At 35.6% G+C, this 13,894-nt stretch overlaps 1 protein-coding gene across 2 annotated transcripts; it reads left to right on the top strand.

The window, feature by feature from the left end:
* Positions 1-807: 807 nt before the first annotated feature.
* LOC306880713 (large ribosomal subunit protein uL30-like) lies at positions 808-7,775 on the top strand. 2 transcript variants are annotated; one of them, XM_079434438.1, is made up of 6 exons: positions 808-840; positions 5,212-5,320; positions 5,405-5,568; positions 5,881-6,018; positions 6,249-6,358; positions 6,671-7,775. In XM_079434438.1, exons 1-6 carry the CDS (start codon positions 824-826, stop codon positions 6,877-6,879), a joined length of 747 nt encoding a protein of 248 aa, XP_079290564.1. In that variant the 5' UTR covers positions 808-823; the 3' UTR covers positions 6,880-7,775. The 2 variants fall into 2 exon arrangements, with proteins under 2 accessions (XP_079290564.1, XP_079290563.1); XM_079434437.1 differs by lacking the exon at positions 808-840 and having other exon boundaries at positions 4,990-5,320; positions 6,671-7,761.
* Positions 7,776-13,894: the final 6,119 nt, after the last annotated feature.

The following is a 13,894-nucleotide window of genomic DNA, read 5'->3' as shown; positions in this document are numbered from 1 at the left end:
AAGGAAAACAAATATTTTATTCAATTTAAATAATTTTGATATGTATGTATTATTCCAGTGAAAGTAATAATAATTTAACTTTTCTAGTGCAACTTTATTATTTTGGGAAAATTTCACATAAGAAATGGTCAGGATCCAAGCCAAATTTCATTCAATTTCTTCAAAAAACTAAGGACTTCTGCACAAGTTTGGAGAACAATGCTAATACAAAAAGCAAAGAAAACTTGTAATATTTTTCACTGATTTGCAGGTTTTGATTCGTGAATCCACTGTTTGTACACTATGGAATGGCATTATGTACATTTTTCTAAACTGTTGTATATTTTGTTGTGTTCAATAAAAAAAAAAAATCTAATTCGAGCTATCTAATTGGTTACAGCACTTATTAATTAAATCAAATGTATCTTATCTTATACCTAAGTTCAATAACGTTAAATAAATTTAGCATAGGCTATAAATGCATACAAAAACGTTTACACATGCAAGCCCCCCACACACACACACGCACGAATAGAAACATTACATTTACAACAAATGAGTAAGATGGAAGCAATCAAAATCAACAAAAGAGCAATGATATGCAAGTGCTATAACAAGTCTCACTTAGCTTATTTTAAGATCAGATAGCCTAGATGTAGATATATACATAGATCTATGCGTGTTTCTTAAATTATGTTTGCACATGTTAGAAAAGTAGTCACATGGTGGCCAACGTGAATGCGAGTCTGAATCGTAATACACACTCCAAAGCGCAAGGCGGCAGTATTACACAAATAGAGGCAAATACAAATCGTCATCTCCGTGCGACGGCACAGCAAGCGCGATGGCAGCAGAATCAGGGTGCGTATTTGAACCTTACAAAAAATATCTCTCTCTCTCTCTCTGAGAGATTGCTTGCTTTGATTATAACAAGTAACATGGCATTGATATTCAGGCCTTGTTCATCAACAAAACTTCATATCCAGATCCTGTAATGACCACCTAAAAGTTTCTTTCATATTTGTTCATTTTTAGTAACTTCTACTTTTTTGGCACAATAATTTTTTTACGGGTGGCATATAAAACAGAAGTTTATGGGGGTTTAAGTAGCGCTTGTTTTCACATGGGCTACTGATATCATAGGTTTAATACTCCTGATCATTCCCGTTTGTTGTCAACTCTACTCCTGGCTGTTTTTTATACTGTAATGTGTAGATATTTGTTTTAAATGTGGATTTAGGGGAATTGGTTGTTGTAGTAGTGGCGTTAAGTAACTTGTTTCTTTATTTGCACTAGCGTTATGATAGTCAGCATTAGTTTTATTTATTTTTAAAATGCACGTTTATATCTTTTGACAACACGATCGCATTTGTGACTATGAAGCGCTTAAATCTGACATTGGGTTTATGCTGAATGCCACAGAATAACTATAACCGTGCATTTTGACTGTTGGCGTTTTATTTCATTTTAATATTAATATCATAGTGACATCGGTTATGCTCACTTTTGGTACCTCATTTGAAGGGGTTAAACAACTCCATATTTAATGTAACTAGCGCGTACAAAAGATCAGAACCGGTGTCCTGACATTTTATCCTACGCGTCAGATTTTCCTACCAGGGTTTACTGCGCATGCGCACATCAATATTGCGTCCTTTTTCTCATGCTTAACAACATTTAATGTATCTCCATTACTGTATGTGTAGGTTTAGGGTTGGGGTAGGTGTAGACGTTAATAAAAACAAAATCTAATAGGTAGAAAAAATTATTTATTGTTGGTTTCCGGTAGCTGTATCCACAATTGCGAATATAACACATAATTACTGTATTTGCATTACTGTAAGGGTAGGTTTAGGGTTGTGGTAGGTGTAGACATTAATAAATCATAATTTAACAGGTTGCATTTTTCTATGTCGAATTGTACTACCCATAGGCGTAATTTACGGGTGGGACGGGTGGGACATGTCCCCACCACTTTTTACCAGGCTCGATATTGTCCCCACCACTTTTAAAAAGTAACTGAAAAATAGATTGCGTAAGGTATGTATTAAAGGAAAAGCACCATCTACAAATCGTCACTCTTCATAATCTAATTCATTCATTTAACAATTTTTTCCGCCGGTCAGAAGCTTTTCAACATCCTCAAAGATGAATATTAAGTCTCCTTGTGAAACTATCGCGAGATACACGATATGCGTCATGGGATATGTAGTTTCCTTTCCCTATAATTAATTAGTCTACAGATCCTGTACCTCTTTTAAAATTTATTTGTAGTCTACAATGTTAATACTGTATTTTAGTCTTAAGGTCTCTGCACACTGAGTCCGAAATTTTCGCATGCGTTTTTTCGCATTCTTAAAAATTCATCACGCACAGAGACCTTGCACACTGAGTCCAATGCGTTTTAATTAATCCGTTGCGAAAGAATTCGCAAAACTATACAAAATGTCTTCAAGCAGTGAGGATGATTTTGTTGGCCTCTCTCTTTTTAAAAAAAGAAAAATAAAAAGGAAATATTGGGTCCATCCAATCCTTAGATTGCGCAGAGAGGAAGGAGAGTTCCACCTCCTTATCAAAGAGCAGCGGGATTATCCCGAGAGATTCAAAGTTTATTTCAGGATGTCAGTGCCTCAGTTTGATACTTTGCTAGCGATACTGAATCCACATATTAAAAAGAAGACCACCAATTTCCGTGAACCAATTTATCCTGAACAGAGACTGTCTGAGGTATGGATACACCAACACACACACACACGCACACACCCCCCGAACTGCGGCATCGGAAAGGTGCGCGCCAGGCATAAAAAAATAGGCAACAGCAGTTCTTTATATTCTGTATCTTTGTATTCCGCAATTTGTTTGTCATAAAGTGCTCTGTGCTGCAAGACGAAGTGTATTAATTTGTCTGACACCATTTTGGATTTTGGCTTTCGCTTGTACGGTGGCTCTGAATGGTCAAAACACCTTCTCAAAGCATCTCAAAATGCTTTATACGGATGCGAAAAACGCAAAAAATCGAACCCGATCCGATTTTTTTTGACGGACGACAATTTCGGAGGCAGTGTGCAAACGTGATTGACAACGTGAGGTCGTATTTATTTTTCAACGTGCGAAAATTTCGGACGAAAAATTCGGACTCAGTGTGCAATGGCCTTTACTGTGCGTGGCTGCTTCACTAAAAAGCTTCTTATATCACTTCCACACTTTCTTTTGGACATTTTGTTGATGTTTTAACATTTATGCTATAGGTAGCAACATTTACCGTTAACTAGCCTTTACATGTGGGGTGGGGGAGGAAAAAATAGAGCTTTTATAAAAACGTCATAAAAAAAAGATTCGTCAAAACAATTTAATTTATTTAATTAATAAAGGTAGTTTAACTATTTCAAACACAAATGAACTCTCATTCATGTTTTACACAAGGTTTTGCGTAGTTCAGTATTGGTTAAATTATTTGATTGGATGAGGAAACATTTTGTGGGCTTGTCTTGACTCTTGACGTAATGTTGATTCTTCGTTCAGCGCGTGCATTGATCACACCTACTTTTAGCAAGTTGTCCTTTTAGCAAGTTGTTCCACATTGTGAATGTTACGTTTTGCTTATTTGGATGTTTATAGACATATTTGTGAATGTGATGCATGTGTGGAAATTAAGTGCATTTCCAACTCTGAAATCAGTCACCAAGTAAATTCGGTTATTAAATAAACAAATAGCAAAACGTTTTGTGCGGTGTCCCCACCACTTTTCAAAGCAAAGTTACGCCACTGGTACTACCTACTGTTTTAATGGGAGGTAGCAAAATCTGAAAAGGTAGCACAGATCGACAGAACATTTACATGGACATCAGTAATCTAATTATTTACCTTAATCTGAATAAAACAATATTATGATTAAGGCGTTTACATGAGTTGCTTTTAGAATAATCCTTTCATGTTCCCGTTTTACATCGATGCGTCATTACGTCACCATCCGACGGCCCCTCCAAAATTTCACGTATCTTTTTTTTTTTTTTTTTTAATTTCACGTATCAACATAGTTCGTCTTCGTGATGATGCCATAGTGATGCAGTTTAGTGATGTTACGTTCGTGAACGAGTTGAATGAACTGGTACATGTCGTTCGTGACCGAAAATGTTACATCTCAGTATCTTCAGGTAAATGCTGTCAGTATGATACAATGTTTACACATTATCCCCCGGTTTCACAGACAAGGCTTAATCCTAGTCCCAGACTAAAATGTTAATCTGAGCTGTTTCAAATGAAAGAAACTTGCACTGATGATCTTAAAACATGTCAGTGCCTTTGTTTTGTCTTAAGATGAACACCAGTAATGTTTTTTTCTAAGGCATGTTTATAAAAATTACTTAAATGTCCTAATTGAACTATGGCTTAATCCTGGTTTAGTCTAAACCCTGTCTGTGAAACCGGGCCTAAATGTTTACACTGTATTTTAAATCATGGCGGGTGAGGGCGTTTTCGTACGCGATTAGCCAATTAGCGTACACTTATGTCACGGATAGTTCCTAGAACTGTTTTAAGCCCACACAGACAAACTCTGTTGGAGGTTGTTGGATCAGTGCGTTACCCGAGTTGGTTGGAGTTTGTTTTAACCCGACTGAACACGCTTATAGATATAGAGTTGGTCGGTGTCTGTTGGTGCAGTGTCAATTGGCCTTTAGACCCTACTCTGAAGTAGGAGCTAATTTAGTTCCTCCAAACGGAGTTCCTGGAACTACACCCGTTCCTAATTCCCGCGGTGCGAACATGCCAAAAAGTGGGTAGTTCCACAATTACGTTACTATGAAAAGGTTCCTGCGCTGCGAAAGGCCCTAATGATGGCGAACAGAGCTCGGCGTGTGTAGTTTGGCATATTTTCAGCAAAGAAAGAAATTGACACTTTACCATTGTAATGAAAACTGACTTACTAGGTGTTTTAGACATAGTTTTGTGGGGTATTTTGCACTTTGAACAATTATCTCAAGAGCTCTCTCGTTCAGTACTCTGTACAGTAGTCAAGTAAATTGTTAAAAGTGCAAAATATACCACAATATAATTATTGCCTAAACATCCTCCTCATAATCCATCATTTGTATTTAAATAAAAGACCGCGTTGCGCCGTCTTGTTTACGGTTGCTTGATTATTTTTATGTTCTCGGCTACAGCGGTGGAACAGTTTACTTCCGGTCAATGTAGCAGTTCCATTTGCTGCATATTTAATGTCTTTTTGTTCAGAACCGAGAAAGTAATCAAGCTAGTTCCTGAGAATCTTCTAAAGAAACGCAAGGCGTACCAGGCTATGAAAGCTACTCAAGCCAAACTTGCGTTACAGCAGAAGAGAAAAGTGAGAGTTCCTACTTGGTAACCTGCTTTTATGAATAGTCCAATAATTGCTTCAGAACTCAATTGAAATTGTCAACTTCACCAGGTCCAAAAAGGAGTTTCCTTGAAGTTTAAGCGCTTGGAGCAGTTTTTGAAAAACAGCAAGAGGAGGAATCGAGATGAGACACGACTTGCCAGACTCGAACATAGACCTCTGCCGCCCATGCCCCCAGCGAACAACATCCTGGTGTTTGCTGTCCACATCAGAGAGTATGGTCAACTTATTCAGCATTCATAATGAGGTTAAAGGGTTAGTTCTCCCAAAAATGACAATTGTCATCATCATTTACTCACCTTCATGTTATTCTACACCTGATGGAACATAAAGTGCATTAGACTCAACCAACATTCATTCTGTGGACAAAACCAGTAAACAATTTGTCAAAATATCTACTTTTGTGAAATGATTGAAAGTGAGATGAATGAGTGAAATGATTTTCATTTTTGAGTGAATTGTACCTTTCTACATCTGCTTGAATATGTTTTTAAGTTTTGAATTTTCTCGTATGATTGCTTTGTTAGGGTCAAAGGCGTGAGCCCCAAAGTGATGAAGGCCATTCAGATGCTGAGGCTGAGGAAGATATTTAGTGGCACCTTTGTGAAAGTCAGCAAGGCTTCTATAAAAATGCTTAAGACAGTGGAACCTTATGTTGCGTGGGGGTGAGTAATCATATAATGTTCATTTTACATAAAAAAAAAAATCTGAACCGGTTTTTAAAAACACCAGATCTGCAGATTTGGTTTTGATGACTCTTCCACACTGTAAATCAGGACAAAAACTGAGAAAAAGTTGTGTGGAATATTCCAGGACTTTAGAGGTATTTTTTTATTTATTAATTTTTTTTATTGACTTTCACTTGTTTGATTTATTGTTTGTGATCTCTTAACAGATATCCCAACTTGAAATCAGTCCGTGAGCTCATATTGAAAAGAGGTCTGGTGAGGATTGACAAGAGAAGGATTCCTCTGACTGGCAATACACTCATAGAGCAACATCTCGGTAAGTCATTGACATGGTAGAAGTATTTCATTCAGTGGGAAATTGGGCATTTTGGGGTACCTAACAAAACTGAACTTTAACAAGCAAAAGGATTTATGTAAATCTTTTGCAAGGAGCTTTTTTTTATTATTAATCCTTTGGGAGGGGGGGGGGGGGGATTTGTGCAAATATTTGAAATGCACAAAAGTAAAATAAATTCTTTGATATTCTGTGATGGTATAAGTGTCTGACAGTCTTTAATTTTCATACTGACGATTCAAAATTTAAATGAAATGTATATTCTTAATGGGTTTCTTTTGTTTTTGTTTCAAGGACAATATGGGATCATCTGTTTAGAGGACCTTATTCACGAGATCTATTCTGCTGGAAAGAACTTCAAGGTGGTAAACAACTTCCTGTGTCCGTTCCGTTTGTCAGTACCACGACATGCTGCTAAAGACAAAGTTGGACTGCTGAAAGATGTTGGTGATCCTGGACCCAGAGCCGAGGACATAAACACAATCATCAGGAAACTCAACTGAGCTAACAGACTTTCATGGACTGCTGTTTTGTCACCTTCCTTCAGATTACACCATCAAAATATATAGGGCTGTTGCGATTAGTCGACTAGTCGATTTAAAAAAATCGTCGACTTCATTTTGCTCGCGTCGACTAACCGGCCAAATACCGGAAGTGGCACATTTCACTTAACGAGAATTCATAAAACGCATTTTTAGACTATATTCCAAGGCTGCATGATATATTAAACCAATTTAAAAATCATAATTAAGCATAATTGTGAATTCACAAAAGCTATGATTTAATTAAATAATTATATGCGATGCAGTTCACACAGTATATGCGCTTTAATTATTTACATGCATGTAGTTAAGCACGTGCGTCTCACAGCGGCTCCGTTCACAGTAGCTCCACAGAAACTGTTATCTTTTACATGGCTCCTAAACTCTAACTCTGTCATAACATCACTTGACTCCATGATACATGATATGTATCACCATATCAATAAGCTATTCGTTATTTTTTCTACCTCATATTGCTGCTATTTAAATACCCTGTACAACCTTTTGCACATTCCTCTTATATTACTATTTAAGTCAACAACATACTGACCTGCACATTTATATTTATATTCTTATCTTTTATTTTTTCTACTTTTCTTTTTCTTAATATTTGTATACTATATAATTGCACTGTCCTTGGAGCGGACCTGACTTACATTTCACTGCTGGTTATACTCTGTATAATTGTGTATGTGACGAATAAAAATATTGAATCTTGAAATAATTATCAGGCCGTCGACGCCCCTGCAGGCCTTTGTTGTTTTGCGTAATCTACAGTAGCTCTATTGTTTATAATACATTATGTATTTTAACAGTTTTGTTCAATAAAACCATATAATTTCTTGCTTTTGATACTTTATTTGAACTAATTATTATTGCATCATTGCTATTATATGTATTTTAAGCCATTTTAAAATCTATTGTTCACTTAAATCCATTTTTATTACCACAAAAACTAAATATATATATAATTATAGGGCCCTATGAAATTAATTTTATTTCCAAATTCATTTTTTTTTTTACTTTATTAATCAAAAAGCCTGTCTAATTAATTGAGTTTTACAGTTTTATCTGTACCAAATTCTGTTTTCCATTATTTTCCATTTTAATTGTTCCATTAAATTTTAATAATAAAAAGCATCTCCAATTAATTGATTTTATATTTAAAAAAAAATATTTTTTCAGAAATACTGCACATTTACATTTTTCACCTAAATAAATTCTGGTAAATAATATTTCTGGTAAATACTCCTTTAAAAAGTGTTTTTTTGATTATAATTGTATTATTAGTAGACTAGAACACGTGGATATGTTGTCATTGATTTCAGTGATTTGGACTATGAGATGGACACTTGCTTCTTGCACTCTATGTTGCACTTTAAAAAAGGATTTCATAGAAATTTGGATTTCATTTGGTTTAATAATATATTTTTAAGTAAAATTGTTGTTGTTTTTTGCGGGGAATTAGTCATTTAGAATAATTGATTAATCGAAAAAATAGTCGATAGATTAATCTAAATAAAAATAGTCGTTAGTGGCAGCTCTAAAAATATAGCTGCAAGCAGCAATAACCGAGGTTCGAGCACTTAAGGTGGTCTTGGCCAACCTGGATGTATGGCTGACAGTTAAACACATCCAAAATGGAGAATAGGCTCACAGACACAACATACACACACACACACAAACAAAGAGACATTATGTATTAACTAGTATGTTAATACTCTATAAGCATATTTACACACATACACAGACATACATGCACACACATTTTGTTGCAGAGATATATATTTGAAATAAATGATAAGTGACAATACTTATTGCAAGTCTTCTCTTTTTAAGAGTTTATTTGTCATTTTCAGGTTTTACTGTAATCATAATCTGGCATAATTGTAAAAAAAACTGATAGCTACAGGGTTTCTTCAGGATTTTTAAGCTCAAATGTAAGACTTTTAAGACCTGCACAAATAAAATGAATACCATATAAGCGGAGTAGTGCAATATCTATAGTACCATATTAAACTGTAAAACGACTGCCAAAAGTATTCAGATACAAGTTTTCACAAAAACAAAAAGTTTTATCAAGTCAAAAGTATTAATTATATTGATTTTGACAATTATTATCAATACATTATTATATAAATGAAATAACATGAATTAGGGGTGTGCGAAATTGACAAATAAATGATATCTTGATATTTTCTGGGATTTTATCAATAACGATAATTAGACGATATTTTGCTGAGTCTGTTATTGTGCTGGTATCTTAAAGATTACCACAGACAGATGACTCCTGAATTTTTTTCAGGATATTCTGTGTGGTCAGTTCACATCAGTGATAGAAATTAATCTTTTCCAACAAGTTTTATGGGCATTTTTACCTTTAAGCCATTTTTTTCTAAAAGTGTGCATCATCTTTTGAGTCACATTCTTGCATTTGGGCTATTACCAAGCAAATGAAATCAGTATCAATTAAATTTATCTTTGCATACATCTGAAGTGGCATTTAGATGTATTTACACACACTTTAATGCATCTGCAGTTACAAATGCATAAATAATGTTTTGATATTTGAAACATAAAACAACCGCCAGCAGGTGGCAGCGAGTCACTGTTAATAAGTGAGTCATTGCGATTGAACTGAATCGTTTAAAAGGTTGATTCATTCAGGAACGAATCACCATCATGTTCCTCAGAGACTCAAAACAGTGCCGTGGCTGTGTTTGGAATTATTTTTGTTGTAGAAATAGAGCAAAAGCAGGAAATATGGTGTCTAAAATGTAAGTCTATTAATATTAACTTCTTGTTTATTGAACTGTTGCATAAAATCAAAATCACATTTGTAATCATGCTGACTTTTGAAGAAAAGACTGGCACTCTTGGTGTGATATTAACTATATGAAATGATATACCTTAAATATAGGCTCTACATTTTCTGCCCCCATATCTTAAATTATGTGATCATCCTTAAATTTGATAAAACTACATTTAAGACTTTTTAAGACCCCGCGGAAACCCTGTGATATGTCTGTATGAACAAAATGATAAACTTCGACTAAATGTGATTTCAAATGTTATAACAGTGATTTTATAATATTTAAGCATAGTTCAGTGGTTCTCAAACCTCTCCATGAAGTACCCCCAGCACTGCACGTTTTGTATGTCTCCCTATATCTGATAAACCCACTTCAGGTCTTGCAGTCTCCACTAATGAGCTGATGAGTTGAATCAGGTGTGATAGATGAGGGAGACATACAAAATGTGCAGAGCTGGGGTACTTCATGGAGAGGTTTGAGAACCTCCGAGTTAGTTGAATGAGCCCATTAGTGGTCTTTCGCTGCCATCTAATGGTTATAAATAGCTATTTCTCATACAACACAGCATACAATACAACATTTTTAACCTTTATAATTATTATAGTGTTATTTTTTGCCCAATCTCTCTTAAAATTTTGCATGCTTGTTTAGAATGAAATTATGCATCATTTTACACCATTTTGAGAATTTGATGGCTTTCTTTTAGGATTCATAGGCCTATGTAAAGAACGTATTATAAAATGACCAATTTATAGTTGTGCAAATGCAAATGTTCAACTTTTTATGATAATTATTGACCTAGAGAGGCAAAGTTGATCAGAATGAGAAGATCTATCGTATGATATGAAGATATAGTGTATAAGTGAATATTATGAACATTTTATTGTAATTTGAGCTCATTTACTATAGAAATAGTGTGTTTTAGAGGCCGTTTTCATTGTTATAGCGCCACCTATGGTCCAATCTCCATGAAACTTTGCATACGTGTTAAGAGTCATGTGTCACATGTTTTCACCAAGTTTCGTAAAGTTTTGAGTTTTTGTTTAGGTTTTATAGGCGTTTGGGTATATGTGGCCACACCCCCTTATTAAATTAGCCCATTGTAGCTTAAGCTAAGGACAAAATTCATTTATTTATTTTTTTTGATAATTATTGATCTAGAGAGTTCAGAGAATATTACTACAGTGTATAGTAGACTATTACTAGTTCGCAAAAGTAGGTTTTTCACATATTTGCAAATATTTAATGAACAATTTGATTGACAGCAATAGTTCTTGAGGCAAAGTTGCTCATTATGTGGAGACCTATCAAATGATGGGCATATTGTGTGGATGGGTGAAACACCACGTGATTACAGAGCCAAAAAATCTCGTTAGCGCCAAGTGGCCGATTTCATTCAAAATTCTTACAGACCTTTAGGGCCATGGATCAAACATGCCCACCAAGTTTCGTTCCGATCAGCCACCGTTAACCTTGCCTAATAGGTGCTCAAACTTAATTAGCCGATGGCGGCCATGTTTTTTTAGATACGCCAATGTCCTCATAGACACTTATGGCACATGGGACAAAGACACTGCATACTAGTTTTCAGGTCTATTGGACTAACGCTTGTGTAGTTATAGCCATTTTTATGTTTTTTTCATCTTATAGCGCCACCAAGTGGCGGAGCTTCACAATTTTTTTAATTTGACCAAAGATTGAAGCTCTTAAGCCGGGCTCACACTGTGCGATTTTTAAAAGTCTTTTGCGATTGTTGCTTGTCACACTGTACGAACATGATCCCCATGTCAGACTGTAGGATCTCAGTTGTCTTAATGTCAGACTGTACGACAGTCAAGACGCGATAAAAACGGACGTACTCAAGAAGACTTGTCCGGAGTTTTACGTCATCAATACGTGACCCGCGTTCTCTCGCTATAATGGTAGCTAGCAAACAACAGCAACGTGTAGCGTTAGTTTTATTAATTACATGCCTTGATGTAAAAAAAACCAAAAAAAAAAACGAAAAAGACGACGTGTGTGGAGCAAGTCATGGCTGGGCAAAAGAGGACTTTATGGACTTCCAGTTCTACAGAGCGAACTTGAGGTAATTTTGTTATTCGAGTTTAAACATCCTGCCCCTTAATAAGTAAACTTTACCTTGTACATGTATTGTTTTTACAAATAATGAATGGTTTGAAGTTGTCGCGCTAATTGCGTCATCAAGTTCAGTGCTCCTATTGGTTCTTGGTTTGACGGTCGTCGTAGGAGATGTCACACTGCAGGAAACTTGAGGAAAGTGTCTGAAATCTTCTGACACTGCCAGAATTTAATCAGAGGAAAAAAATGATCGCAACGGCCATTAATCGGCTGTCGGTGAACATGTCAAACCAGCGATCTAGACAACCGATTTTAGCCTAGGATTATAGGAATCTTTTAGGATTTTCAAAATTTGTCTCAGACGAACAAATCGTGGCCAAAATCGCACAGTGTGAGCCGGGCTACACGTGTACCGAGTTTGGTGAAGATATCTAATTTTGTTCACGAGTTATAGCCTTTTTCGTAAAATTGGCCCTCCGCTTTCGAACGTTTTGGCGCCCCATTGTGACAGTGTGTCGAAATTTCAACTTTTTTTTTATAATTATTGACATTCACTGTCCAGAGAATTTTTCTGAACTGGTTTGGTTCAGATTGTACGAAAAACCTAGGACTACTTCACAAAAGTAGGTTTTGGACATAGCTCAATTTTGCGGAAAGACCGTACCTCGCAGCGTGAATCTGATTTTTTAGGCTTTTGACCGCCTTGACCCAAGGATTTTTTTTAGTCTACAACAAACGGTTTAGGGGCTATGAGCGATTTCGCATTTTTTTTTCTCTGTAGCACCCCCCCCATAGGCCGATTGGGGCGAGCCTTGGTATCTGACAAGAAGGCTGGACTAATACCATCTGACCAAGTTTCAGCTCTCGTGTGGTTTGTTATGCACGATCAGTTTTCGGGAATAATAATAATAATAAAAATCCTAACAGTTACAATAGGGTTTCAGCACTTCGTGCTTGAACCCCTGAAAAGAGAGAACTGGGCCTTAATGCCATTATAACGGAATGTTGAGTTTAAATGGATATTTCCTCATAATTCTGCGCTCAAATGTTGGCCTCGGCATAGATGACACATTTGTGGAAACATGCATGGCAGTGTTTCTATGTAAAACAATCTTTATTTCCTTTGTTTGTCATTTTTATTAAACAATTAAAAACTTCACTCATTTTAATTTATAAGCATTTTTTTGAGAATATGTTATTTTCAGAAGTAATTATCCCAATGTTCCATTCCCTTTAAGCAGTCACACTACACTGTTCGTTTGATTGACATCCATTCGTACATATGAGAAGGTGGAAGAGCAGAAATGCAAGCTCATATGAAGATGTTTTGCATTTTGTCTTCCAAAGTTCAAGTTTGGTGAATTATGACCTGTGAATTTGTGTCACGTGAAAACGTGTGACCAACAGAATATCGATATGTCATGGCGTGATGGCAAGAGCATAAATTTTAAAATGGCAGCATTACAGAAAAGTGGAGAAGATTTTATGTTTTTACATTTTGGATTTATTATTGTTATGTGTTGAATTTATGTTTTTAAAAGACGCTGCAGAGCCTGACATCATATCATGACAGTTGCTGTGTCCTCAAAGTCAAGTGTGACCGGGGCTTGGCTTATACTCGTACTGAAAGCTTTTGAGGGTCAAAGCATAAAGGGCTCAAAAATAACTAATTCAAAACCATTTTCAGGAAGTAAGAATTATATTAATTATAAGATAGATAAAGTAGGAGTGATGAATTCTGTTGTCTTTATGGAAGGGAGTTAAAGAATTACCAGATGTAACTAGTCAAAGTCAGTCTACCAGTCACACAAGCAAGTGCTCACTTGTAAAGTTTGACGTTGCCTCAATAAACATAATTTTGCAGTGTGACGTTACAATTGTTTGGTCAATGCAGTACCAAAACTATGGAGTTTATTTTGTGAGTTGTTTTATTTAAAACCACAGAGAAGATCCTTTTTTTTTTATATAGCTGTTTTTTTTATATATCACATAGTGCCAATATTTAAAGAGAAAATTGTTCTATATATATATGAACAATGGCCATGGCCAAAAATATCGGCTCCCTTGTTAAATATGATCAAAGA

This window comes from Barbus barbus, assembly GCF_936440315.1.
Source record: "Barbus barbus genome assembly, chromosome: 14".
Lineage (NCBI taxonomy): Eukaryota > Metazoa > Chordata > Actinopteri > Cypriniformes > Cyprinidae > Barbus > Barbus barbus.
Note: the sequence above shows the minus strand (reverse complement) of the source record. Positions and strands in the feature narration are given on the sequence as shown.

What these genes read in the sequence shown, in the direction of transcription:
- LOC306880713 (XM_079434437.1), top strand. Translation starts at nt 5,126, where the DNA reads ATGTTCTCGGCTACAGCGGTGGAACAGTTTACTTCCGGTCAATGTAGC. An exon ending in CGTTACAGCAGAAGAGAAAA is followed by an intron (nt 5,321 to 5,404) that starts GTGAGAGTTCCT and finishes CAACTTCACCAG; the next exon opens with GTCCAAAAAGGAGTTTCCTT. An exon ending in ACTCATAGAGCAACATCTCG is followed by an intron (nt 6,359 to 6,670) that starts GTAAGTCATTGA and finishes TTTTGTTTCAAG; the next exon opens with GACAATATGGGATCATCTGT.